This window comes from Xenopus laevis, chromosome 9_10L (genome assembly GCF_017654675.1).
Source record: "Xenopus laevis strain J_2021 chromosome 9_10L, Xenopus_laevis_v10.1, whole genome shotgun sequence".
Taxonomy (NCBI): Eukaryota; Metazoa; Chordata; class Amphibia; order Anura; family Pipidae; genus Xenopus; species Xenopus laevis.
The window spans coordinates 95,764,726-95,792,229 of NC_054387.1; the positions used below are offsets into that span (position 1 = coordinate 95,764,726).

The 27,504-nt window shown below is 39.4% G+C and overlaps 2 protein-coding genes across 7 annotated transcripts in view; one reads left to right on the forward strand and one right to left on the reverse strand.

Moving 5' to 3' along the window:
- Window positions 1-3,230: 3,230 nt before the first annotated feature.
- On the reverse strand, window positions 3,231-18,869 carry dhrs7b.L (dehydrogenase/reductase (SDR family) member 7B L homeolog). Of its 4 annotated transcripts, none has more exon segments than NM_001096932.1 (7): window positions 3,231-3,556; window positions 3,559-3,738; window positions 6,239-6,391; window positions 8,474-8,566; window positions 9,431-9,641; window positions 12,971-13,086; window positions 13,709-14,040. In NM_001096932.1, coding segments are annotated over 7 exon segments (969 nt in total). In that variant the 5' UTR covers window positions 13,860-14,040; the 3' UTR covers window positions 3,231-3,491.
- Window positions 18,870-22,420: 3,551 nt separating this feature from the next.
- usp22.L (ubiquitin specific peptidase 22 L homeolog) overlaps window positions 22,421-27,504 on the forward strand; it is a 39,650-nt gene continuing 34,566 nt past the window's right edge. Inside the window, exons 1-2 of one of the 3 annotated variants that reach the window (XM_041575626.1) lie at window positions 22,421-22,680; window positions 26,658-26,948. In XM_041575626.1, coding sequence (XP_041431560.1) covers window positions 26,682-26,948 — 267 coding nt within the window. In that variant the 5' untranslated portion in view covers window positions 22,421-22,680; window positions 26,658-26,681. 3 annotated transcript variants of the gene reach the window in all.

Genomic DNA, 27,504 nt, shown 5'->3' on the forward strand with positions numbered 1-27,504 from the left:
AGTTTTGCTAATTGTTACAATTTACACCTGACACATATTATGGGCTCTCTCCCCAAAGCCAATTAAGTTTTAGAAACCTTGTATCTTTTTCTGGCTGTTCAGTGCAGGAGATCAAAAAGTCGGGACATTTCAGTAACAATCCAGGACTGCGGGCTGAGCTGTCAAAATTGTGACTGTCCCACGAAAAACAGGACACTTGGGAGGTATGCAGTTGTTATGTGTTCCTTGGGCAAGTTCTCATACTCGCAGGAAGTAGTATTTAACCTTTTATGTTGAAATTTAGATGGTAAATGAAAATGCTTTCAGGATGTTACAAAAAGTTTGATAATTTGTAATTTGACTATGAATTATACAACGTTTTCTAACTTTGAGTGCCTTTAGCCTTGGAAACAACCTGTGACAGACTAAGGAATACTAGGCAAACCCGTAAAACATATATAAAACAAACTTGAGACAAAGAATATAATGGGAAAGGCCATGGATTTTATTTGGGGTTTATCACTGAAAATGAAACTAAATAATGATAGCTTAGCAAGTAAATTCACATAATAACCCCCCCCACACCCGAAAGTCGAGGAAGAGACTTAAAGAATGAATACTTAAAGGAGAAACAAACCCTTTACCACACCCCCCCCCTGGGGAAATACCCCTAACTATTTACTTACCTCTCTGTGCAGATTCAGGCATCAGAGTTCACCGCATCCATCTTCTGGGTCTTCGGTAAGCTGAGACGGAGACTGGCAGTTGGAGTAATTTACCGGTCTGCACATGCGCTGAAATGGAAGGAAATTGCCAAAGCGCTGGAAGAAGACACGAAGACCCGGAAGATGGCTGCTGTGAACTCCAATGCCGAGACTTTGCACCTAGGGTTAAGTAAAAAGTTAAGGGCACTTCCCTGGGGGGGGGCAGATAGGCTGGGGAGGGAAGGGGGGTCTAAGTGGGGTGGGCGTTAGGGTTTTTTTTTGTAAAGGGTTTGTTTCTCCTTTAACCAACAGAAAGTAGGTTTCCCTATAATCCTGCAGAGAACCATGAATGGCAATATAACCATGTATCTATATAAGAACTAAAGCCACTGTATGCTGCTGCGTTAGCATGAACCTTTTTGTCGTATTCAGCTTGAAGGGCTGCCCCCATGGCTACACAGCAGCTGATATATAAACATATAAACTATAGAACTGCATTTTATTACTAATACTGCACATAAACTTCTCAGGTTTCCCTAATTTACTGATTTTTTTTATTTGCATTTCACACAAATTTTGCAGTAACATTCCTCCTATTAAATGCATAGAAATGCTTTCCTTTTTTTAGTGCTACTGGTCCCTTATGGACACCTATCATTTCTTGGATAAAGTAAGATCATAGAACCACACGGAAATGAAGCTCTACTGGCGATCTCTAGACTGGAAACCCTGATACTCCCGTTGAGGGAATGAGGGGTACAGAGTCCTTGTTGGTATCATCAGGATTGTATGCAGACGACAGGGATACATTTCATTCTGACAATTACTTCAGATTCTATGGATTATCTTTCATCGAACAGGGACAGCCATGGGCTTTAATGCCTCCCTGTCATATATAAAACCATTGTCATATGTCTAAGTTTGAGGACAGACATACATCTATCCTCAGGTTTTGTTCACATGACAAGTTAGTCTTCTGAGAAAAAGACATGGGGTCCCTGCAACGTTCCCTCGAAGCCACTGTTGTGAGCACACACCAAATTGTAAGCTAGAGTTCACAACAACTTGTTTCTCCACAAATAAACACAAACAAGGTTATGTAATAAAAAAGCACTAAGTTTGCCCAGGTCCAGTGAATAGCAACCAATCAGCAAGTAGCATTGACTGGTCACCTGTTTAAAAGCAAGCATCTTGCTGGTTGCAACGGGTTACTGCTCTTGGGCAAACTTGTGCCTGTTAATACATATGGGAGGAAGAAAAAAAAAAAAGTCCAGCCGATTCCACTGTGCAGTTCCAAAAAAACGTACAATTTTGTGCATAATATGTTATGGTCATACATATCTTTAAGAATTTAATAAGAAATTTCTAGTCTTCTGACAGCTTTAACCCTGAAAAATTGTAACGACAGGCAGGCACCAATCTGCAACCTCAAACGTGTTAAAAACACACACACACACACACACACTATGTTGAGCAAACTTAGTTAAAATATGGAAACCTATTGGTTGGTCTATATATGAAAACTCCGCCATGAAAGAGTTTTTTTTTTTTTTGTTAATGAACTTAAATGTTTTGCAGCAAAAAAAAAAAGCAGCAGACATTGTGACTGATGGGTCTTAAAGGGGTTGTTCACCTTCCAATATAATGAAAAATCGCCAGCGGGATGGCAGTTCATTTCCGAAGTTGCCTCACGAGTAAACTTCGGACGACATCGGAAAACTAACCACCGTGAGTGCCATCCCGCTGGCGATTTTTCATTATAGCCGGCGGGAAGGTAGGGGAAGGCAGTTTGGGGATATTGTCACCCGGAAGAAGATTTGTTGCCGAATCTGCCCGTGTGCCCTTACCTTAAACTTCAGTATTAGAAAAACATTAAGATATTTTTCAATTGCTTTCTATCTGAAAGCAGCTGAACTGAAAAAAAGTTTTGATGTTTGAAAAGTAAACTTTTTTCTGTAGGTCTATATACATTGTACTGTTCCATATTTGATATAGTAGGGCTCATTTATAAATACTGGACAAATTTGCACCTGGGCAGTGACCCATAGCAATCAACCAGCGTTTAGCCTTTTCAGACAGCTGCAGGTTGAACACTGAAAGCAATCATCTAACGGGTTGCCATGGGTTACTGCCCAGGAGCAAATTTGCCCCTGTATGAATGAAGTCAGACATGGGCCTTAATTGCTACTTCCATTGGTATATTGTGAAAACCCTTGTAATGTGCACTTATTTATATGCTAAGTGCTGGGTTTTGTTTATACTGCATGAGTGCAGGCACTTACAGACTAACTAACATATATGTAAGGACATATTGCATGACCAGAGCAATGCAGTACTAAATTAATTTAGAACATAACCACTGATAAGGAATACATGTGATCCTGACCTAAAAAGGTCAATGTAGGTTTCCAAGTAATAATTTTACTTATATGTACATGTAGCAGTGCACACACTGTGCTGATGTTTTGTTTATGCACTGTATTCTGTTTGACTGTATTCTGTTTGACATGAGACATTCACATTCACTAACCGAACTTTGGACAGATATTTTTTTTTTCTAATAATAAATTTACATTTTGCATGATCTAATGAGTGCAGTACTATGTCCTTTTATGATTGATACTTTACCTGCACCCAGGCAAGTTTCTCTTTAAATTAAGGGAGTGGTTTTAGTGGATAAAAATATTTATCATCATTTTAAATTAGTATTTATTCAATGACAGAGGAGGGAGTTACATTACTGATGAACGTATCAAACAAGAAAATGTCTTGACTTAAAGAGGGTGTTTGTAAATTTCACACCACATTTTAAATACAAACCGTTATTTTGGCTTTAAGATTAGAATTAGTTATGAATCCTTTAGCTTTCGTTCTTTTTTAGCTCTCGCTGACATAATGGAGAAGAATAATGTTGGGGCGAGAGTTCTTAAATATACTGCCAGAGTGGGCACCAAGCCAGCCACCAACAACTCCTTCCTTCTTTCACCCACAGCACGTAGAACAGTCTGTGCAACCTCTTCTGGTGTTCTTCCATCTGCTGTGTTCTTATCCATAACTTGAGAAAGGAAAGAAAGATTCCACCACAAATTCAACAAAAGAATGCAAAAAATAATAATAATAATAATAATACATTCTAGTTTATTTTTATCAGGATATCATTTTCTAAATCATACTAAAAGTATGAACTAAATACTAAAGGTGAATAGCCCCTTTAAATGTTTAAAGGGGAAGTATCGTGAAAATGAAAAACTAATATAAGCTTCATCATACTGAAATAAGAAAATTCCTAAATACATAGTAAGATAGGTTGAAAAAAAGACACACGTCCATCAAGTTCAACCTTTTGACTTTTTTTTTTAACCTGCCTAACTGCCAGTTGATCCAGAGGAACAGTCACAAATATGGAGCGCTCACCTCCCAGAATAAAACACTGTTTTTGTGTCAGGTGCTGAACCGGAAGACCCAATCCTGTCCTAGGGTCACATCAGTACATCAATAAAATCACCAGCAGCACACCGTTGAATTTGCAAAAGTGCTCAAGTGCAGAATTTATTTAGCCCATAGCATACAAAAAGGCCTTTTTGTATTCTATGGGCTAAATAAATTCTGCACTTGAGCACTTTTGCAAGTTCAACAGTGTGCTGCTGGTGATTTTTTTGATGAGTTGATCCAGAGGAAGGCAAAAAACCCATCTGAAGCCTCTCCAATTTGCCTCAGAGAGGGTAAAATTCCTTCCTGACTCCAAAACCGCATCGGACTAGTCCCTGGATCAACTTGTACTATGAGCTATCTTCCATAACCCTGTATTCCCTCACTTGCTAAAAAGCCATCCAATATAATCAATTGTTTTAGAAATAATAAAGTGTATCTTCTCTTTCAGTATCTCATTCTCCTAACTGTTCTCTTCATGCAGAGTTGGGTGGTAGATTTTCATTGACAGTTAGATCCAATATATCTTTTAGGGGGGTCTCTCTTTCCTAGCAGATGTATTAGAACTCACTCAAATTCCAGCACAAACAAAATCTTACTTTGGCACAAATCTATATTAAAGTTGTGAGCTCTTCTATGCAAAAGGAGCCCCCAAAGATTTTATTAGACCTGCCATTTAAAATCAGACTCCTGAATGAGGAGAGAATGAAGAAAAACATGCAGAGAATGGGACAGTGAAGAGTAACTTGATTATATCAGAAACAGGCCATAATTTGTAATTGATTATATTTAGAAGATTTCTTATTTTAGTATGATGAAGCGTATATTAAATTTTGATTTTCGCAATAGTTTCCCTTTAAGTTAATAGGAACAAAGGCCCAAGCCTTAAAGGAGAATTCAACCTGTGGGGGAAAAAAACCCATACCCCCACCCCAGGCAGACCTCCCTCCTCCCCCCAGGCTAACTACCCCCCAACCCCTCTGCGCAGATTCTTCCAGCAGAGTTGCACACGTCCATCTTCCGGCTCCTCTGAAAGCTGACTGAGAGATCAGTATTTTATGCGCAGTTGGAGCAGTTTGCTGGTTCGCGACAACTGCACATTGCGGAATTACACGGAAATTGCCGATCTCTCAGTCAGCTTACAGAGGAGCCAGAAGATGGATGCGTAAGAATCTGCGTCGAGATGAGTATGAGGCATTTCCCCGCGGGGGTAGTTAGCCTGGAGGGAGGGAGGTCTAACGGTGGTGGGGGGTAAGGGTTTTTTTCCCCCACAGGTTGAACTCTCCTTTAAGGAAATACTTCCTCAAGTACTTAAAAAGCTAAGTTCAGTTTTATCCAGGCCACTTTTACTGATTTTCTCAGACTCCCTTTCACCTGTCAGTGGTGTAACTAGATGTCACTGGGCCCCACAGCACAGTTTAGGGCCCCAAAACACTAGTAAGCTGACCCATTTTCAAAATATATATTGAAATTGTTAATTTTTTAGGGCTTACTGGGCCCTCTACACGCCTTGACCCCCTGGATCTGCTTTCACTATAATTGTGCTCCTGCATCTGATATGGTACCAGCGAATTGGAGAAAAATGTATGTATTCCCAATGTTTAAATGTTTGTCAAAAATATAATTGCTTAGTAATAAGTAGGGAATTGGACAGTGAAGTTACAGTGCTACTTGTACTTGGCAAATGCTTTTGGATACAGTAACAAGTGATTGTGTCCTGCTGGATTAAAGTACTGGAAGTTCCATCACATAGGTGTAAAGCGGCGTAATCTTTTGAAGCAAATATAACTTTTTCAGTAAGAAGTTTTATTACATAGAATGCGCACTGGAGCAAACTATAAAATTTGCAATCTTTTTTCTGCTGTTAGAAGTGGAAGGTGCCTCCTTTACTTACACATCTAATATTTAATGGTTATCAAACAGTCCATCCTATTTTATCGCATTTCTGGGGTATCTATATGAAAATAAATGTCAGGATATGCATAAATCTGCAGAGGCCAGCGTCTCATTAGAAAATGTGAAACAGGCTGTGAATACTTTTGCATGTTATAGTACATCTCTACCTAGCAACGTTTGGGGAGATACTAGATAATCTGCATTTAAGACATTTAACATTTTATACCTACCCCCATAACCGGAACCGTCACCAGTGACTGCATTCAATGACAGATTTGTTTTTATATACCCGGGGTTTACAACTGTGACATCAATATCATATGGTGACATCTCTGCCCTCAGACAGTCGAAAAAGGCCTGTGTTGCATGTTTTGATGCTGAATCTGTAATACATCCATCAATTCTGTAAAGAATGCTTTTTAAATTGTACAGAGCCAGTTTATATTGCCAATACAAATGATAACATTAAAATTAGACTAAGGCTACCAGATCACTTGAAAATTCAGGGACCCCTAATAAATGCATGTTGCAGGGCTGTACTGATTGTATTTAAATTGCAATCAGTGCAGCCTTTGTAGCTGGATTTTCTAGACGTGTACCTGAATTTTAAAGTCATTTGATAACCCTAAATAAGCTTCCTTGGCAATTAGTTTTTTTTTTTTTAAAGTGTGACACTAACAAACGACTGCAAAAATGTGATCCATGGTCTTCTGAAATTAAGCTTGTACATACACTGACAGACGAATGCCAGTGCCAGATGCCAGTGCGTTGTAAGGATGGGGTACAAGGCTCTGTTCCTTTTTTTACAGTTTTCCTTTCTAGCCCCCATGTTTCCTTTGCTAAATCCCACACCTTGTATTTTATTTTCTCTAATTTTCACCCCTCGTTGAAATCCAGCTTTACCATGCTTCTTTGTATCTCACCATTCTTAATCTCGCTTTGCTGTGAACCCACAGTGCCCTGTTACATGCCGTAAAGTAAGTGCACAGGTCACTCTCTGACTAACCTTTTGATTTTGTGTAGAAAAAAAAAACCAATATTTAGATGTTTATATTTTATGAAAGAAACAGGACAGTTCATGTAAACTTCTTTTACCAGCCCCTGTAAAACTACTGCACAACCTAGGGCATAAGAGCATATTTAGAAACATATAGTTGTACACTTCATAAACCATGCACCCCATTTCAAAGAAAAGTAGCTACTTTACCAAGCTGTAGTTTTAACTTTTACATGTACACGCTGTAGATTTAACAATGCTAGCATAAAAGTATACGTATATTCTATAGTCCCAAGATTCTCTATGATCTTTACACACACATGGGACATAAAAATTCAACACCAGTAGCACATAAAAGATTAAACATAAGTTAAAGGGGTTGTTCATCTTTAAATTAACATTTAGTAGGACGTAGAGAGTGATATTCCGAGACAATTTGCAATTGCTTTTACTTCTTTATTATTTGTAGTTTTTCAGTTATTTAGCTTTTTATTCAGTAGCTCTCCAGTTTGCAATTTGAGCAATCTGGTTGCTAAGGTGCAAATTACCCTTGCAACCATTCATTGATTTGAATAAGAGACTGGACTATGGATAGGAGAGGGCCTAAATAAAAAGAGGAGTAATAAAAAATTAGCAATAACAGTACGTTTGTAGCCTTACAGAGCATTTAGTTGGGGTCATCAAAAATATAAAAAAAATATATACAAAAAAAATAATGAAGATCAATTGAACAGTTGCTTATAATTCGCCATTCTTTAAGATACTAAAAGTTAACTTAAAGGTGACCCACCCCTTTAAGATTATTTGTGAGGTTAACAAGGATTTAAAGAACAGTTGAGTGTGAAAATAAAAACTGTGCAAAATAAAAAATGTTTCTAATATAGTTAGTTAGCCAAAAATGTAATGTATCAAAGGCTGGAGTGACTGGATGTGTAACATAAAAGTCAGAACACTACTGCCTGCTTTTCAGCTCTAACTCAGAGTTAGTCAGCGACTTGAAGGGGGGGGGGCACGTGGGACATACCTGTTCAGTGAGTTTGCAATTGATCCTCAGCATTCAGCTCAGATTCAAAAGCAACAGATCTGACCCATGTGCCCCCCCCCAAGTCTCTGATTGGTTACTGCCTGGTAACCAGTCAGTGGAAACCAAGAGAGCTGAAAAGCAGAAAGTAGTGTTCTGGCTATTATGTTACACATCCAGTCACTCCAGCCTTTATACATTACATTTTTGACTAACTAACTATATTAGAAATATTTTTTATTTTGCACAGCCTATTTACCCAGTTTTATTTTTATACTGAACTGTTCCTTTAAAGTATAGTAACATTCATAGGTTGGCTACATTCAGCTATTAGAGGAACCCGTTAATGTTAGTCGGCCACCTACTTTACACTTGAAGTTTAGCTACTTTTCTTCATGTTGTCAAAATGGGAGCTTGAAGTTTTAGCCAAACAAGTTCTATACTTACAGGCTGATCTGAAAGGGATACTTATTTTGCCTTGAACACTGCTTATTACAACAACGTGCCCACGTCTGTTCTTGATCATAGATGGAAGGAGAGCTTTAAAAAAAAAAATTTAAAATATAAGTTTATATTTTTCTCTTAATAATTCAGATCAATGCTTGTGTGTCATAATAGTTCAAAAGTTCTATAATTGTGACTACCAGGGATCTGTAAAAAAACATAAAAAAAAAACAACTCCCAAGATCTCTTCAATTTAGTTCTTTACAAAAAGTACTTGTGCAATTATTGCATTGATATTTTTCTAACTGTATACCCCCAATCTTTGGCTATTCAGAACCTAGAGGGATTTTTTTTCTCATTTTCTATTTATGTAAAAATAATTTTACTTACAACACTTGTCATTTTAATGAGATTGGGGGTGTGCAATTAGTAGATATCCGTGCAATATTACAATATTGAAGTTGGGCAACAGTGTAGTACTGGAATTGATGAAGACATTCTGTATTGTTCACGTGCTTACCCGGGGGCTCAGGGTTTGTCTGGGACACTGTATCAAGTTGGGGAAGCAGTGCTCTTCAAAGGGTATAAGCTAAGCAACTACAATCACAAGGGGGTGCCTAAAAGTGATTTTAAATTCCCCTTACATGCCAATTTGTAACTGCACATAGAAATGTCCAAATGTCTGAAACCAATAAATATAAATGAGATAACCCAAACATCTAACAAGTTTAATAACTTAAACCTTACTAAATATATTAATCCTGTCCAACAATATAAATAAGGCATATGGAAAAGGTGTCTTGTGTATTATGACAAAAGGGAAACAAATTAGTCAATTGTTTAAATTCCTTCCTGGGCTTTTGGGCAGGCTGGGGGTCACATAATAGAATTAAGAGGATCAGGTTTAGTATGCAGGCCTCTGGCTACACAACCCTGGCTTACAGGATATAAAACCTTTACCTTTTGTTAAAGCAACTGGTCCAAAGTAGTTGGTGTCCATCACCATTCTATCCACGCTGACCTTTGTGTCAAGAATTGTGCCACGATAACTGATACCAGCATTGTTTATGAGAATGTCCACCCTCCCTGCAAGGTGCAGGATCTCTTTTGCTGCAGTGTTCACAGCTTCCACATCAGATAGGTCAAATATCACCATGTGTGGCTTGTGCAGCTGCAAAGCAAGAGGATGAATGCAAGATACATTTTTAAAGGAGACATTTTGTGCAAAAAATAAGAATGTACCAGTGCGGTATACTCATTTATATATAGAAGAATTGTGCTTAAAAAAAAGTAGTGTTAATATGTCTGCAAAAACCCTAATAATCCCTTCCTTCTCTTCCACTTCCTGCCCCCTGAATTCCCAGGCTTTGCAGGGGAGCCGGTGGCTCTCAGCTCACAGTACTGTAGGACAGGAACCAATCAGCAGCTAGCAGGACCTGATAGGGAACTGAAGCCTGCCTGTGCTTGTGTGACTGCAAGGCTGTGATTGGCTGTCCTCCTCCTACTGTCAGGGACCATTAGGACATGCCCACCCCTCATTTGATTGAAACACAGACAGGGAAAGAGCTCCAATAAAGGGTATATTTTTAAAGATAATATTAATTTTTAGCGCCACGTAAAAGCAACACCATATATTACTCATAATTGCCTACAAAATTACGTTTTTTTCATTTATCCTATATGTCTCCTTTAACTACTTATTGCATTGCTTTCTATTGATGCAAAAAAACAAAATAACTTTTTTGTTGGGGCTCACCAAGATTTACCCCTGGATCCAATTTTTTATTGGAGGTATTTAGTGGCATTTCTTATTTCGTATCTGCTCAAATGGCAGCTGTCCAAAATGCACACCATAATTCTCTTGCCTACTCCTAACATGGTGCTTAAGATACAGAGTAGTATGGCAGAGGGAACATATTATAATTACACATCCTTCCTACAACCCCACTATGACTAAATTAATGCTTTCCCCATGCAGCAAAAACTGCTCTACATCCCCCCTTCCAAGCACTGGAATTTACAAGGCCTCCTTATGATTGGTGTTCAGGTCTGGACGGAGATTCAAAATAGGCCCTGGCATTTCAGGTACTAAGAGGCCCAAACAGGTCACACAGCAGCCCACCAGCCGGATATATAGTGACAGTCTATGGCAACTTACAGCAGCCCCTCTGGCATTTGCCAGAACCCACAGATTGCCAGCCTGGGCCTGTTGGTGTTGTTTGGAAGCAAAATAGTACAGTATTTCTTCTTTCACAGATCTTAACCCTAAATACAATAGTCTACGTTCTGCCACAGAATGTTACTAAATCCATATCAGCCTTTTGATGGCCCTTATATCTACAGATTTACCCACTTAGGGAACACAATCAAGTGTTAAACTCCAATCTAAACCTCTGCCTGAGCATCACATCCTAAACTCCTGAAGTCAAAGTGATGATGATCTGGGGATGCTTAAAGGACCAGTAACATCAAAAAAATGTAAAAAATTCGTTAGTACACAACAAAAAAAAACACGAAGACTAATTATACTTTATAATCACAACGTCTTTATTAAGAAATAACTTACAGAAACTCCACTTCCTGTCCTCTACAGAAAAGGCGACAGGGCGACCATCCATGGAGCGGTGCTTGATTTCTCCTCCCTGGCTCTCTGCTGCTGGATCCTTTCCTTCAGTGCTTCCGTGCTATCTAGTGCAGCGGCACTTCCAGCATGAACTCTCTGCAGAAGAAACCAGCCCAATAGAACAACATAGGACGTGCTGTAAATCAGCAGCATTTGGCACAGCTGAAGAGCATGCAATAAATAAATAAGTCGGCTGGTTTGCTTGTCCTTGCTTTAGCGCTGAGAATGATAAATTCTTGCCAGGGCAATGTGCAATTCCCGGGTTGCTATGAGTACAGGAGGGCTCCTCACTCGCTCTATAAATCAGTGAGGAAGGAACAGGTAATGCAGCAGCTTCCCAAAAAAGCTAGCACCTCTCTGTTCTGCACTAACCTTCTGGCTGCTATCAGCTGGAGCTGGGAAAAGAACGGCGCAACATTTGTGTCAGGGGACCAGTACAAGAGAACGGGTGTTGAGGGAGCTGCTGAGTTCAAAAAAGCGGCTGTGGGTGTGAGCGGAGGTGTCGGTAAGCGGAGATAGGAGCTGTGGTCGGACTCCTAACATTGCATTTGCCCTTTTGCCCAGCCCCGAGTTGTGCGCCTATAAAGCAAGGACAAGCAAACCACAAACCAGCCGACTTTTTTATTCTGTATGTGTCCCATGACCAGTAGCACTGGAATGCGCAGGACGAGGAGGTAAAGGCAGGGGTTATGCCTCGGCTCCCCCGCAGGCTGCGCGTCCGTGGAGATCCCAGGTTTTCTAGCACGGAATGAGGAAGGCGACCCCCATACCCGCTGCTGTTGGGCTCTAGATACACGGCGATTCCATGGGAAGGATCCAGTTTTTGTATCTGTCCATGACCAGTTACACCGGCAGCGCAGGAGGAGGTAAAGGTAGCGGTTCAGCTCGGCTCCCCCGCAGGCTGCTGCGTGTCTGCACTCCTCTACCTTACTGCACCTCTTGTAGAGCCATTGGGGAGCCCGCCCACATCGCCTTCCTACTGCTGCTGGACACCTGGGAGGAGGATGAAGAAGAGAAGGAGATCGGGACAGAGAACAGCTGTCAGTGAATAGCCAGGGAGGAGAAATCAAGCGCCGCAGAATGGATGGTCACCATGTCGCCTTTTCTGAAGAGGAGCGGAACGAAGTTTTAAAATTTTTTTTTTGATGTTACTGGTCCTTTAAGACCAGCAATGGAAGATGGCAATGACAGCCTCACCATACGCATCATCCCAAAACCTTTGGCATGCACCTGACTTGGGGGGACCTGATGTCTGCACTCATGCATGGGCTACAGTAAGTAGAAAGGTGGAAAGTAATGAAGGCAGGGACACTTAAAGGGAATGCCGTGTCTGAGGTATAAAAGGCCAGGAAGGCAATATATGATTGACAGCTGAGATTTTTAAATATCTTTATAACAAGTATGGATATTTAAATGAGACATATAGGATAAATTAAACCCTCCCTAATTTTGTAGGCAATAATTTATACTATATGGTGCTGGTTTTAATTTCGGCTGTAAATTAATATTGTCTTCAAAATTAGCCCCTATATTTGAGCAACCTGTAGATGTTCTCTGTTCCCTGTTTCAAATGAGGGGTGGGTGTGGCCTAATGATCCCTGCCACAACCACAGTAGCAGGGGACAGCCAATCACAGTCCTGCAGTCACACAAGCAAAGACAGGCTTCAGTACCCTATCAGGTCAGCCTAGCTGCCGATTGATTCCTGTCCTACAGTGCAGTGTGATGAGTGCCGCCGCCTCCCCTGCACAGCCTGGGAAAGGAGACAGTAGGAAGTGGAATAGATGGACAGGACTAGTAGGTTTTACTTTGCTTGTAAAAATTGAAAAACAAATACTAAGTATTTTAAAACGTATCTTATCATGTCCAATCACATACCTGAGTTGATTTCAACCGCATGTTATTAAGTTCCTGCACTAGATCCTTTAATCTCTCTTCGTCACGTCCACATAAAACAAGATGAGAGCCAGCTGCATAAAAGACCTTTGCACATTCTAAACAGAAAAATATAAAAAATAATCACTATGTTTATCTTATCTTGTATTCATTCAGTAAAAGTTTCTTTGTTAATAAACATTTTAAAACCCTGTATTTGTCGGTGCTACAATGGGCTGGATCCCTTCCTTTATAAATGTGCCCTGTGCTCATTTATATTTTGACAACTGCTATATGGTTGCTAGGCTTGCCTTTACCCTAGCAACCAGGAAGTGATTTAAATAAGAGGCTGAAAGATGAATAGGAGAAAGCCTGAGTAGAAAGATAATAAAACAAATTAACAGTGATGATAAAACTGTAGCCCCCACAGAGACTTAGGTGAGCCACCATTTGACAGCCAGAAAAAAAATGAAAGGTTGCCAAGAATAGATAATTCAATAACATACTAAAAGAAACATCATATAGAGAAAACACTACCACCATTACAAAGAAAAGAAAGCACCAGAAGGTGTTATTTAGAATGGGAAGTTATAGTAGAATATAATAGGAATGTGATGTCAGGGTATTGGCGCTATAATGCCAAGTCATTGGCACTATGAAGTGGATTGGCGCTATAATGTCAGGGTATTGGCGCTATTAAGTGGATTGGCGCTATAATGTCAGGGTATTGGTGAGCATGACCTTTGCCCAAGCCAGACGTTGCTCCGGTGATGACCACTACGGCGGCCTGTAGGTAGGCGCCACTCCGCAGCTTCTGCAGTAGCTTATACAGGCCGTACACTCCGATACTGGCCAGCAGCAAGGGGAAAATAGCCCATGATGTCAGATCCATCGGCTTCACACGATCAGCTCTCCTTCTGAAAGGCACAAACATAACACAATCAGCCGGCCCTTAACTGAATGTTACTAATGCTCTCCAAATCCCAGAGCATGCGGCACAACATTCCTGTTTTTGTGGCAGGACAATGCCGTTTAATAAGCACAGCCCGCAGTCTCGAATCGCTGCTTAAACGTCCCGCTGAAGAGCTTCCAATGTCCAACTCCTCAGCGCCTGACAGCTAAATACCGACGTCACAAGTCTCATCCCGCGAGACTATGGCGTCACGGCTATGCTTCTACTATTGCAGAGTTGCGATTGGGGGAGTGACGAGTGAGAACGGAGTATTGCTCAATCAGAAGCGCTTTTAACACGCGGTAGTCTGGTGGGCGTGGCAGACTGCGGGCATTTGCTCACAATTTTATAATCCATATCTTCTGTAAGGGAACAAAACATCGTTTATTTATTTATTTTTTTGGCGACGTGAAGCTTCACTTCACAATATATGGCCCAAAAGGAGTCATAGTTGTCTCTACTCGTCAGAGCTGCTTGTGACCGTGTGAACAGAAAAAATAAATCACTCATTTGTTTTCTTGTTTGCTTGGGATAAACAACTTTCTTTCCCTGTGGTTACCTAGTGGGGTATTTAGCAATACCAAGGGTTGCCACCTTTTCTGGAAAAAAATACCGGTCTTCATATATATTTATCTTTTCCCCCTATTAATAACATTGGGATCAGCCATCATTTATAGGTGGCAACCCTAGCAATACCATTAGAGGCATAAGACACTTGAGGACCCTTGCATAGGGCAGCGGCTTTACATGAGTGCCCTACATAGTAAATACCTATTCCGAGAATAAATAAAGCCATTATATCAACGTTTGCAATTGCATATTTTGGAAAGTTTCTAACAATTTCATTTCATTATGCAAAAATAAAGGGCCCCTTTAAAGGCCACCTAGGGTTGCCACTTTTTCCCATTGACGAACTCCCAGGGGGGAAGCGGGACTGTGACGTAGCGGGGAAAGCGGGTCAAAGCTCTAAGCTGTGTGCTTGTGCGTTAGCACACAAATTTTGAGGCCAGGGCACAGAACAAATTGTGCTGAGCACAAATAATTTTGAGTGAAAACACAACATTTGTATTTATTTTGACCATAGTTATTAAAAATGCATGCACATAGCCGAGAAGGAACTAGAGGGAACATTACCCGACAAGGTATTCCACAACATCACTGCCCTCACTGGGAAAAATACAACCACAGTAATGATTGTTCCTGAACTTACTTGCATATTCTGTATTTGATTGTTTTTTCATACTACCCCACCCTACCATTTACTTGTAGGTTGCCCATTTATTTTAATTGATTTCAGTACTTTATTTCAAAGCACTGTAGTCTATGAAGTCTTTGAGGTTTATGGCTTATGGTTAAAAAAAAATATTTACATAAATTTATTTGGTACACCATTCTGTGTAATTTCTGACACTAATACTGTTGAAAAGAGGTCTATTTTCTAGAGCTCTTCTTAATAGAATCAATAGAATTTACTGTTGTTTGTAATGAGAGCATTTATCATTGGCATTCTTTACTAGTGATGGGTGAATCTCTCCCGTTTTGCTGAGACTAAAAATTTGCGAATTTCCCGCAAAATTTGCGAATTTCGTGGAAACGGAAAGTTCACAAAAATTTGTGAAATTTGCCACTTTTCACGAAAAATTTGTGAAATTCTGATGTTTTCACACAAAATCAAGCAATTCGAAAAAATCGTGAAAATCGGAAATTGCTGTAGGCGAATTTTCACTGGCGAATTTTGGTGAGAGACGAAACGCAGGAATTTGCCGCAAATTTGTGCCTGCCGAATTTATTCGCCCATCACTATTCTTCACATGTTAATGCGGAACCATTAGCAGAAAGGGTTGTTAGTAAGTTCAACAGTATGGGGTGCCGTTTGTCCGAATATATTCTATATACAAAAATATCCCTAGTACACAGAATGCATGTCTCTCAGGTTATATCATTATTATTGACCATGTACACAGATAATATACAAAATATAAATTTTTAGTTTTGCGAATAAGAAGAAGTTCGGGGTTGTGCATAAAAGGATATCGTTATATTACAAACTCCATTCTGTAAATTTTAACAAGCAATCTCACAAATTTATAACATCCATGTACAAACACAGTTATGTGCAAAGTTACTTACAGAATGAATTATGTAAAAAAAAACTTGGACATAATATATAAAGGTGTAACTAACCAGTGCATGCCAAGCTAGATTTTAATTACAAAATAGACACTAGTGACAGAAAGCAAGATTTTATAGCACAGGATTGATTCTATTAACAAAATGGAAACTCAGTTTCACAAAACAGGTAAAATATAAATTCTGTGAAACAATACTGTCAGTCACATTACTGAACCAATAAGAACAAAGCTTATTGCCCAAAAACAAACAAGATAAAAAAGTTGTCAGCTCTGCACCACATGGCTGCATCATCCCTAATGCATAGGATACTATCTGGCCTGCTATAGAGGATACGCTCTAATGTCCCCTTTGCTGCATAGCAATAAATATGAACCAGGAGCCATTTGGTTGCAAACTTTGTGAGGAAGTCGCTGAGGTCTGTAATCGGTCAAAAAGAACGCAAACATTGCCGTTAACATTCGCAATGGTTTTTGCAAACATTTCTTGTACAAATGCAACATTTTCATTCCCCCATTAGAGTGTTAGATCTTCTGGTATATCTCTTTGTGTCTAAAACTTTCAGCATCACTGCATAAACATAATATATATGAGAGAACAGCTGCACAGCTTGTCATTGGGGTTGCCGACAGTACAAAATACAAATTCTACAGATATCAATCCTTTTAGGTGTAGGAAAAAAACAAAATAGTTACATTTACTGTAGAAAGCATTGGACCATGAATCTTAGAAACAGGTATGACCTAAATACGCATACATATCTTGGTAAGTCTCTGCTAGAATACCAATATCTCAATTACTAATAGTGGCCACAACCAAGATTTGGTGGTCGCATAGTGAATATCCAATGGCTGCTAGTGCAGCAGCAACATAGATCTGGTGGCCTCATGATACTATGCATAAGTAACTATATATTGTGCTTACAATTCACAGATCCACCTAAAACAGAATAACATTATATTACTTGTAGCTTGAGTGGACTCAACAAAGTATAAAGAAATACAGAGGTTAAGTGCCTAGACAAATGGATGGCTGCTGTTTCCTCAAACTGGATTGAGGCACCGTCTATATCTTTGTGGCTTGGGCATGGGTATCAGATCCCCAATTCTGGTGCATAAACAAGATTTTGGGATGATGCAAAGCTTGCGTTGTCTGCCGTCAATCATATATTGCCTGCCCCGCCGGGCAGTCAATTACTTTCACTTTCCATTCTGCAATTCCTAGATGTCACTGCACTCCTTACATTCCTCCTCCATCTCCAACATTTAATTTTGTAGTCAGGTGCCCCATTTTGGTGCATAAACAAGATTTTGGCCTGATCTAAAACTTGCCTTAATAACAGTGTCCACAAAATGGCTGCTGCCTGTTTCATATGATTGTGAATTCCAAGACTAAAAGAAACAAGATTTAAATAATTTATACAGTATAAGTGAAGTTTATTTTTCATGACTAACATCATAAAATAGGATTTGGAATCATTGTTTAGGGTGACAGGTCCCCTTTAATAAAAGTGTGCACAAAATGGCACCTCCCTGTGTGCAATTATTGTGAATTCCAAGACAGAAGAGGATTTAAACAATTTATTTTGCGTTAGTAAAGTTTATGTTTCTCGACTAACAGGATAGAAAACGATTTCCAATTATTTCTTAGGATGACAGGTCCCCTTTAAGGGGGTTTTCAGCACTTTTAACTACCCTGATTTTCTCAAGAGTTACCAGATTTTCCCCTCTGTCCCTTGGTCTCCCATCACTCCGATGCCTTCCCCCTAATTTTTTCTGATTGCTGTGATTCCCAATGATTGTTTGATGAGAGTAAAATGTCTGGATGCCACAGGCTCTTACAATACCAAAAGAGGGAAAAGCACTGGATTTCCACTTTAAAGATCATGGGCCCAAAAAGGATAAATAGGGAATATGATCTGCACATGTTTAATTGTCAATGGATTCTTTATCCACATAGTCTGCCTATTGTTTATTTTGAATAGGATCCTTTATTGTGGGAATATGCTATGTGCTTTTTGTATTACACTTATGACATATATGTATGAGTATATACTTTTTTTCACTGAACCTGAGATATGTATAAAGTATAAGAGTATTTGGAACTTAATTGTACTTTATGAGCATTTGTATTGTTTTGTTTTTGTTCTTGTCTAAAAATAGCTGGGTGGCTTTAACGTGTGTTGTCATACCTGTATATACTTGGCAAAGGTGTATGCAATGTCATTGGAAGAGGCACAGAATTGGCAGATACTGAGATCTTAACCATTATGGTGACCTGGGGCACTTTTTTGTACCCTTTAGGGTAAGGCCACACGAGGAGATTCTGGGAGGCAACTTTGGGCAACTATTGAAAACGCATCGCCGCATGTGCATTAGTGTATTCAACTTTTCATTGTAGCCTATGGGGAAAAACGCTGAAGCAGTTTGGGGAGATAGTCGCTCAAAAGACGAGGCGATTAGTCGCCAGGCGACAAAATCTCCCCGAATCTCCTCGTGTGGACTAGCCCTTATAGGGGAAAAGCTCTGGAAAGGGTGAGGTTTCAGTAGGAATTACATTTTTATTAATTCATGTGTATTGGAAAGTTGTTTAGAATTACAGTAAGTCCATAAAATGGTTTCTTATGGTGTACTTACAGGATGCAAAAAACTAAAAAGAAAACCAATTCCTCTACATCTCTCTCTTCCAAATGGCATACGGTCAATACAGAGATCTGCAAAAAGGTTTGTAACGTTAGTGGTAGAGACTCACCGAGCAGGACTATGTACTCCTTTCCTCACAAACCAGGCTCTTCACATTACCTCATGCTGGTATACCACAGTGTTCTACTAACAAGGGCAGACAAATATAAACTAGATAGTGGCCTTGTGCCAGATAGACTTGGTGTCTCACACATGCCTGTGACCATACTTTACTGAAGGGATTCCTGGATGATCTCTCTGACCTTTACATTAGAGACGCAAAAAGTTAAGGGAGATAAACTTGTCATTTGCAGGAAAAAAAAACATTTTTATCAGATTTTATTTTACATTTACATAGTAGTTACATAGTTAATTAGGGTAAAAATTGACAATTAAAGGAAAGTAATTTTAACTTGGGGTGCCAAAAGTTATGTTATATTTACTTACCTGACACCCTGGACCAGTGCTCCTATCAGCAGAAAACTGTACTAGCCCGGGGGTTCTGTAGCGAGTACCACGGATCGATCATCTTCTTCCCTTGTTCAAATTTCCAGGGGCAGATGTATATGCAGTAGAATGAAATAGCCGGCTTTTTGTTAAAGTTTAGCTTTTCACACCCATGGTCCATTCAAATAATACACCAGAGACTCCTGCCTTTTCTGCCTATCCCTTTTTCTGATACTGGAAAAAAAAGCCTAAAAGCTAAAGATTATGTTGGTTTATTTCACCAATTATATTCTCTAAAATTAGCCCTTTTTGTCCTTGATTTGTAAAATGTGTGGCCCTAGATTTCACATAAAACACATCTGATGCCACTGCAAAACTAAAAGAGCCTTAAAACTAAAATTAACACTCAATATCAGTAATTGTATTCTCCTAAATTAGCTCTTTTTTTTGTCCCTACATTTTAAAAAATCTGCCCCTCATTGGCACAAAAAACACTTTGGCACCCTTCTGATGCCAGATCAAAAGAAGAAGCAATTGCTTAATTTAACCCGGCCCTATTTTGCACAAAAATGTATTTCCGGTGGCAGTGGGTATTGTTGGCAACAAAAAAAAAATGGTTTCTTTTTGTTCCCTAATCAGGGAAGCAAATTAAATGTACTATTGGACAAATATTGGCAGCAGTTGGAAACCAGCAAAACAGTGGCTGTTTGTTTGTTCCCTAGCACAAGTTAGATCTGTGAGGAAAAAAACACTTTTTGGGCAAATATTGGTACTAGTGGGGCTCTGGTGGCAGTGGTTATTGTTGGTGGCCAGTAAAGGTATTGTTTTTTGTTCCCTAGCATTAGTTGCAAGGCAAGGAACAAATTACCTTTTTTGCCAGTGTTCATAATTCACTGGTTTACAGATATTCAGTAAAAACCTTAAGGGCTGAACTCCACGGTGCGAGTTGGTCGGATGAGGTGAGAGGAAGCGTATGCGACGAGACAGATGCGCCGAATATAAGGTAAGTAATACCTGAGAATTAAAATAGGCCCTGGCATTTCAGGTACACAGAGGCCCAATCAGCCCACACAGAGGCCCAAACAGCCTCCATCAGCCCACTAAATACTGACTTTCTATGGGACCTTATAGCAGCCCCTCTGGCATTTGCCAGAACCCACAGATTGCCAGTCCGGCCTGTAAGTAATAGAAATGTCGAAACTTGTTGATGTGTGCATCCAACACAACACAACTGACGTCTACATCCAACAGTCAGTTTGTAGATGGGACATTTGTATTACTTACAGTATATTAGATTTGGCGCATCTGACGTGACACGTGCAATTCCTATCATCGTGTCTGATCGGAAAGGATGTGCACTGTGTAGTTCCAGCCTAAATTGTGAAAAATGTGGCCCTAGTTTGCACAAAACACTGGGATCCTCTTATGTCAAAGTAAATAAAATACACCTCAAAATACTGAAGATTATTTTTGGTACGTTTTACCAATTCTTCTCATAAATCAGTCATTGTTTTGTTGTTACAAATCTAGCCCCTGTTTGCACAAAAAATACAAAAAAAAAACATTGGGGCCCTCAGATGCCACACAAACATACGAGCCCAAAATCTAAAAATTACTGTAGGTATATTCACCCATTATATTCTCCAAAATTGTGAAAAATATTGTTTTGTCTTCATATAAACACAGATGACTGGATTGTGGCAATAACTATTAAAAAGGTTTTTGTTCTGTCCCATGGCGCAAGTCAGAGCAGAGACCAAAAAATGTAAATCAACTATAGAGAGCAGAGATAGCTGGTAAGTGACTTCTATTGAAATATTGGGAACAGAGACTCTTGTGGCAGCTATTGGGCTAGCGTGGAGCTGAACCCACCAGCAGGGTTTTTTTTTGTTTCATGGCACAAATATGAGTTCTAGTTAAAAAAAGTGAATTACTTTTGGATGACTTTTGGGAAGCTGAGGATATGGTTGCCGCTAGGGTTGTCACTAGTGATGTGCGGGTCAGGAGAAGAGCTCAACCCGCACCCACCCGCGAGGAGCACTGCGAGGTTGACCCAAACTCGCCCGACCCGCGGGTATAGGGTCGGCCCGCACGTCACTAGTTCCCACCTATTCGGTTTTGACCTGAACAGTTCTGTTTTTTGTAAGGCCTGTTCGGGTCTGAACTTTCTGTTTGGTTTTCAGCTGTGAAACCCGAACAACAATCTGGCCAATACATGAAAAACATTTACATACTAAGATACTCACCCCAACATGGCTTAGTTACTATCAAGTGCAGTTCAATTCTTATTATTACACATACAAAAAAAAAGCAAATCAATCAAAAATAAGAATGTTTTTTTTCTAAATTCTAAAAAGTAGATCACCGGTACGGTGAGGCCACCCCTTTAGACTAGAAGAAAAGAACTTTAATTTGACGCAACGTAGGGGGTTCTTCACAGTCAGGACAGTGATGTTGTGGAATGCACTGCCGGGTGATGTTGTGATGGCTGATTCAGTTAATGCCTTTAAGAATGGCTTGGATGATTTTTTGGACAGACCTAAAATCAAAGGCTATTGTGATACTAAGCTCTATAGTTAGTATAGATATGGGTATATAGAATTTAATTAAAAGTAGGGAGGGGTGTGTGTATGGATGCTGGGTTTTCATTTGGACGGGTTGAACTTGATGGACTTTAGCATTGCTGTATTTCAGAGCTTTCTGGATAACTGATTTCTGTATAATAGATCTGTAATTAAAGGATTGGGCTTAATCATCAAGCAGAATATATCTAGAGATAGGGTTGCTACCGGTGTGGTTTTAAACTGGCATCAGCTTTAAAACATTGTGAAAACTGTATAGAATCCAGGCAAGTTGCATCTAAGTGATACAATGACCTAAACACGGTGTCACAACTCCAGCAACACCATTATGCCCACTTCTGACGTCACCATGTCTGTTACTACGTCACTGCCCCACCCCCAATGCTATCTGGCCCTTCCAGTGTTAGGGTTTAGCCATCAGCAAAGGTGGCAACCCTAGTTGCGGAGAAAACCTGCACACAAATGTATTTTTTTTATTCTCTTCATAAAAGTATAAGCTGAGAGAAAAGAAAAAACAAATCTGTAGGCAGTCGCCCTCAGCCTGAGCCACAACAGACTACCGCGTGTTACTGGCCGCTTATTGATTGTTCAACACTAAAACGCTCAGTCACTCCTACTAGGCGGTTACGTGTCGCGTCACTGCGTTTATATAGGTGTAGCCGTGACGCCACAATCTCGCGCGATGAGATTTGTGATGTCGGGATTAGCTGTCCGGCAGGAGCCAAGGAGCTGGACATTAACGGCGTTGCGGGACGTTTAAGCAGCGATCCGGGACTGTGAGCTGTGCTAAGAAAAGCGGGATTGTCCCGCTAAAGGCGGGACTGGCGGGCGGTATGCTTGGAATGGTTCTGTGTACGATGGGTGGCTTCTGAGTATTGTCATCTCAGTGTATGGTCTCTTCACAGCTTCATGGAACATGAGGTACACAGGTTATAAGGGACTAGCCTTTGCTATATACAATACGTCTCGTTTCTTCTATTCGCACATATGGCTGGCCATTTTTTTAAAGGTGTACAGGTTATGCACTTTATTCCAGTTCCCTAATGGGAACTGCCCAGCCAGTGTGATTACAATGTAGCTCTTTGGGTTGATGCGGCTCATTCTATACACGGCTTATACAATATGCGGAAAGGGGGCATTGTTGTGTGTCCTGGCGAAACGTGAAGTAGTCGGGAGACAAATACGAGAGATGAGGAGCTGCTGGGCGGCTGAGTGATGCCACAAAAGTACCAAAGAAGAATGAAGTGTACAAAAGGAAGTAAGGAAAGGAAATCTGCTCCATAGAGACAATAGAGAATCTGTGTAAAGATGGTTATGGGCAGATACTGACACGAATGCCTCTAATACATTGACTGTTTGCTTTTGGGGAAACTGAAGGATTAACCCGTTATTACATCCCATCTCTAGCATCTCTTCTATTCCTCCTGAGTTGCTTTATTCATCTTGCACTTTAAACGCTGGCACTTCTGTATTGTATAGGGGGATGGTGCACTTGTCTAAGGGCAATCCTAAATCTCACTTTGTATTGCTGCTATGGCAATTCATTCGGGTCACTTTTTACTAATCACTAAAGGAAACGGACTAGAGCAGTCTACAACATATATCCCCACCATGGACTTTTGTTAAAAAAAACCAAAAGAACTACCGTTAACCTTCATGTGTTGAACCACTGATCCTTAAAGGGGTGGTTCACTATTAAAGGAGACTTGTCTACAAGTGCATTATACTCATTTAGATACAGAAGAATTCTGCTTAAAAAGTAGTGTTTCAGGCTGATTTAATAATCCCTCCCTTCTCTTCCACTTCCTGCTTCCTGAATTCCCAGGCTGTGCAGGGGAGCCGGCGGCTCTCAGCTCACTGCACTTTAGGACAGGAACCAATCAGCAGCTAGCAGGACCTGATAGGGAACTGAAGCCTATATGTGCTTGTGTGACTGCAGGGCTGTGATTGGCTGTCCCCTACCTACTGTGCTTCTGGCAGGGACCATTAGGACACACCCACTCTCATTTGAAACACAGACAGGGACCAGAGAACATCTATAGGGAGCTCCAATAAAGGGGCTATTTTTAAAGATATTAATTTTAGCACCATGTAAAAGCGGCACCATATATTACTTATAATTGCCTACAATTCATTTATCCTATATGGCTCCTTTAATGTAACACTTAGTATGTTATAGAATGGCCAATTCTAAGCAACTTTTCAATTAGTCTTCATTATCTATTTTTTTTTTATAGTTATTTGCCTTTTTCTTCTGACTCTTTGCTGCTTTCAAATGGGCGTCGCTGACCTGTTGTAAAAAGACAATGCTCCGTATGGCTGCAAATGTATTGTTATTGCTACTTTTTTTTTTTTTATTCCTCCTCTTTCTATTCAGGCCTCTCCTATTCATATTCCAGTCTCTTATTCACATCAGTGCATGGTCGCTAGGGTAATTTGGTCCCTAGCTACCAGAATGCTTAAAATGCAAATTGAAGAGCTGCTGAATAAAAAGCTAAATAACTCAAAAACCTTCAATAATAAAAAATGAAAACCAATTGCAAATTGTCTCAAAGGTGAACAATCCCTTTTAAAGGAGGCATTTTATCTAAAAAAACAAATGTAGCAGTCCGTTTTACTTTTAGCTATAGAAGGAATGTGCTTAAAAAGGTTGCGTTTCTGGTTACTTTATTGAAAATTTCTGCAAAAACTCTACTAGTCTCGCCCATCTTTTCCACTTCCTGCTCACTGAATTGTCTGGCTGTGTAGGGGCACACTGCACTGTAGGAAAGGAACCAATCAGCAGCTAGACTGACCTGATAGGCAACTGAAGCTTGTCTTTGTTTGTGTGACTGCAGAGCTGTGATTGGCTGTCCCCCTCATACTGTGCTTCTGCCAGGGACAGTTGGGACATGCCCACCCTTCATTTGAAATGACAGGGACCAGTGAAAATCTACGGGGAGCTCAAATAAACGGGCTAATTTTGAAGACAATATTAATTTTGGGTCAAATGTAAAACCGGCACCATATAGTATACATTATTTCTTACAAAATTAGTATCCTATGTGTCTCCTTTAATCTTATTGATAACTGGTTGGCCAAAAGAGCCATGTCTTCATATTGGGAAAAGGGAAAGTGGCAACCCATTTGTTGTTTTTGTAACCTGCTTAAAATAAATGCTTCATTGGTAATCTTTAATAAAGAAGGGTTCTTACATTAGACACCTACCCACACATAGCTTCTTTAAAAGGCAGATCTTGGTGTAATTCTTACCTAGAGCAAAATTGCATGCTTTTGCATCATGCTGTTATTATTGTTGTTATTAAAGGGGTGGTTCACCTTTAGATTAACTTTTAGTATGTTATAAAATGGCTCATTCTAAGCAACTTTTCAGTTGGTCTTCATTTTTTCTTTTATGTAGTTATGTTAATTATTTGCCACCTTTTGCTTTCAAATGGCAGTCACTGACCCCATCTACATAAACAAAAGATCTGTAAAATGTATTGTTATTGCTACTTTTTATTACTCATCTTTCTATTCAGATTCTCTCCTATTCATGTTCCAGTCTTGCGCAAATCACTGCATGGTTGCTAGGGTAATTTGGGCCCTAACAACCAGATTGCTAAAATTGCAAACTAGTAGTAGTATAAAATGAAAACCAAATGCAACTTGTCTCAAAATATCACTCTACATCATACTAAAATTTTATTTAAACAACCCCTTTTAATGTCACATAAATGAGTTGTTGGGGTTAGAACATAGCCTGTGTCAGATGAAGCATCCTATTGGTTGGACTGATTGCACATATATTCAAATACATTTTTTTTTCTAATACATTTTTGTCTGTCATTTTATTTTGAGCGATCATAGGAGAATGTCTCATAATGGATATTTTTTGACTGTTTATATTGATCATTTTCTTCATATGTGTAGGTTTGGATTAGGAGTGTTTGTATTGTTTATTTGTTCACCTAGACACAATGTACCATAATGTTAACTATGCAATGTAATATGATTTATATAAATGCCATGTGGCCACATATAACTCATTACATATTTTATCTGTTTCTGCGGAAATATATTTGTCATGTGCAGGGGAAAGCATTGTGATGATCAGTTTAGCTGCAAATTCTTTCTAAGTTCTTAGGGCCCATACTGGTTTAACTTTATGGGGTTATTGGTACTTACCTCAGTTTTGGAACAGTTTAAAGCCCACTATACTGAATTATTTTCTGTCAACTGTGCTTATAGATTCTAGCACAGGGGTTGTTTATGTTTAGAAGGAGAGGCCTACGTTAATATGCAGAACATTGGACAGTCTTATGTAGCATAAAGAGAATTCTGACCTCATTGTGTCTACAAATATGCATTGTGTTTGTCAAATTGGTGTTTGATCAATATACATGTCAATGTATTGATCAATTATCTGAAATTCTTGGAACATGGGTTTCTATCATTCTGTTAAAATATTTAAACCTTAAAAACATCCTGTAGGTTTATTTTGCCACAAATATGGTTTGATGCAGCTATGCATTCTTTACATCCATTAAAAACACCTTATTAGAAATAAAAAGGAATTCTGTCAAATAAGACCAGTTTGTGTCAATATGATGCTATAGAAATTTGCTATCCACTGTTTCTGTGCTTTCTGGATAATGTGTTTTAAGTATAGTAGGTCTCATACCTATACCATATTTACAGTATGGGATGTTATAAGGGGGGTTTGCCTTCTATTTCTTTTACTGCTTCACAGACTGTACCTTTAAGTTCTGTGTTTTATTCCAAAACCTTCATTTATATTTTTGTTAAAGCGAGATGTACCGTTTTATACAATAGAAACGTTCTATACAATAGAAAAAACATAATTTTCTGTAAAATGAAAAAAGTAATTCTTATTTTTTATTTTTTTTTTCTTGTAGACCTGCAAGTAACCATATTTGTTAATGTCTGGTTCTTGGACCCCTCCGAAGGAGTTTTTGCTGAGACAAAATTGGGAGGGGGTGAGGCTTTCAGCCTTGTCCTCCTCCTCCCTAGGGAGCAGTCCTTCCTGTCCTCGGACCCCACACCTAGTGAGTGGATGTGGGTTTGTCATGAGTCCGGCCGGCTGCTCCCATGTGAACAGCTTTAAGGTGGAGAATTGGAAGCAAAACCTGCGAGTAATTTACCAGTGCTTTGTGTGGAGTGGTACTCCTGAAACCAGAAAGAGGAAGGTGAGTGTAAATCTCAGAATTCCATTTATATTGGAAGGGTAGGGTTGTGACATATTGTACAGCTCGCTATGATCTGTAATTTGAGAAATAGTTGTTTAGTGTGTTACAATTTTTAAAAAATGGTGAATGTCAAGCTCATAAAATGAAGGCAGATTTTTGTATTTTCCAGCTGGCCTATTTTATGAATTTTATATTTATCTACCAAAAATTAAAAGGTTACAGGGAATAAGCAGACAAAATTTATTTTGTACATAACCTGAAACTTATAATCATTCACGTGTCATCCGATCTAAACGTAACGCAAAGTTATTCCTTTTATGAAGTAATGTTGTTGGGAAGTAAAAGGTGATGGGGTTTGTTTACAACATTTGCTTGGACAATGTATAAAAGTAAACTAAAAAGGCAAGTAGAGAAAAAGATCAAAAGTCAACCTACCACACTTTTTTTTTTTTTTTTTTTTTTAAATTAGGGCAATATCCAAACAACTATGCTATACATATACATCAGGAAATAAAACAATTTATAATGGAATAAAATCTAATAAAGTATAATAAAG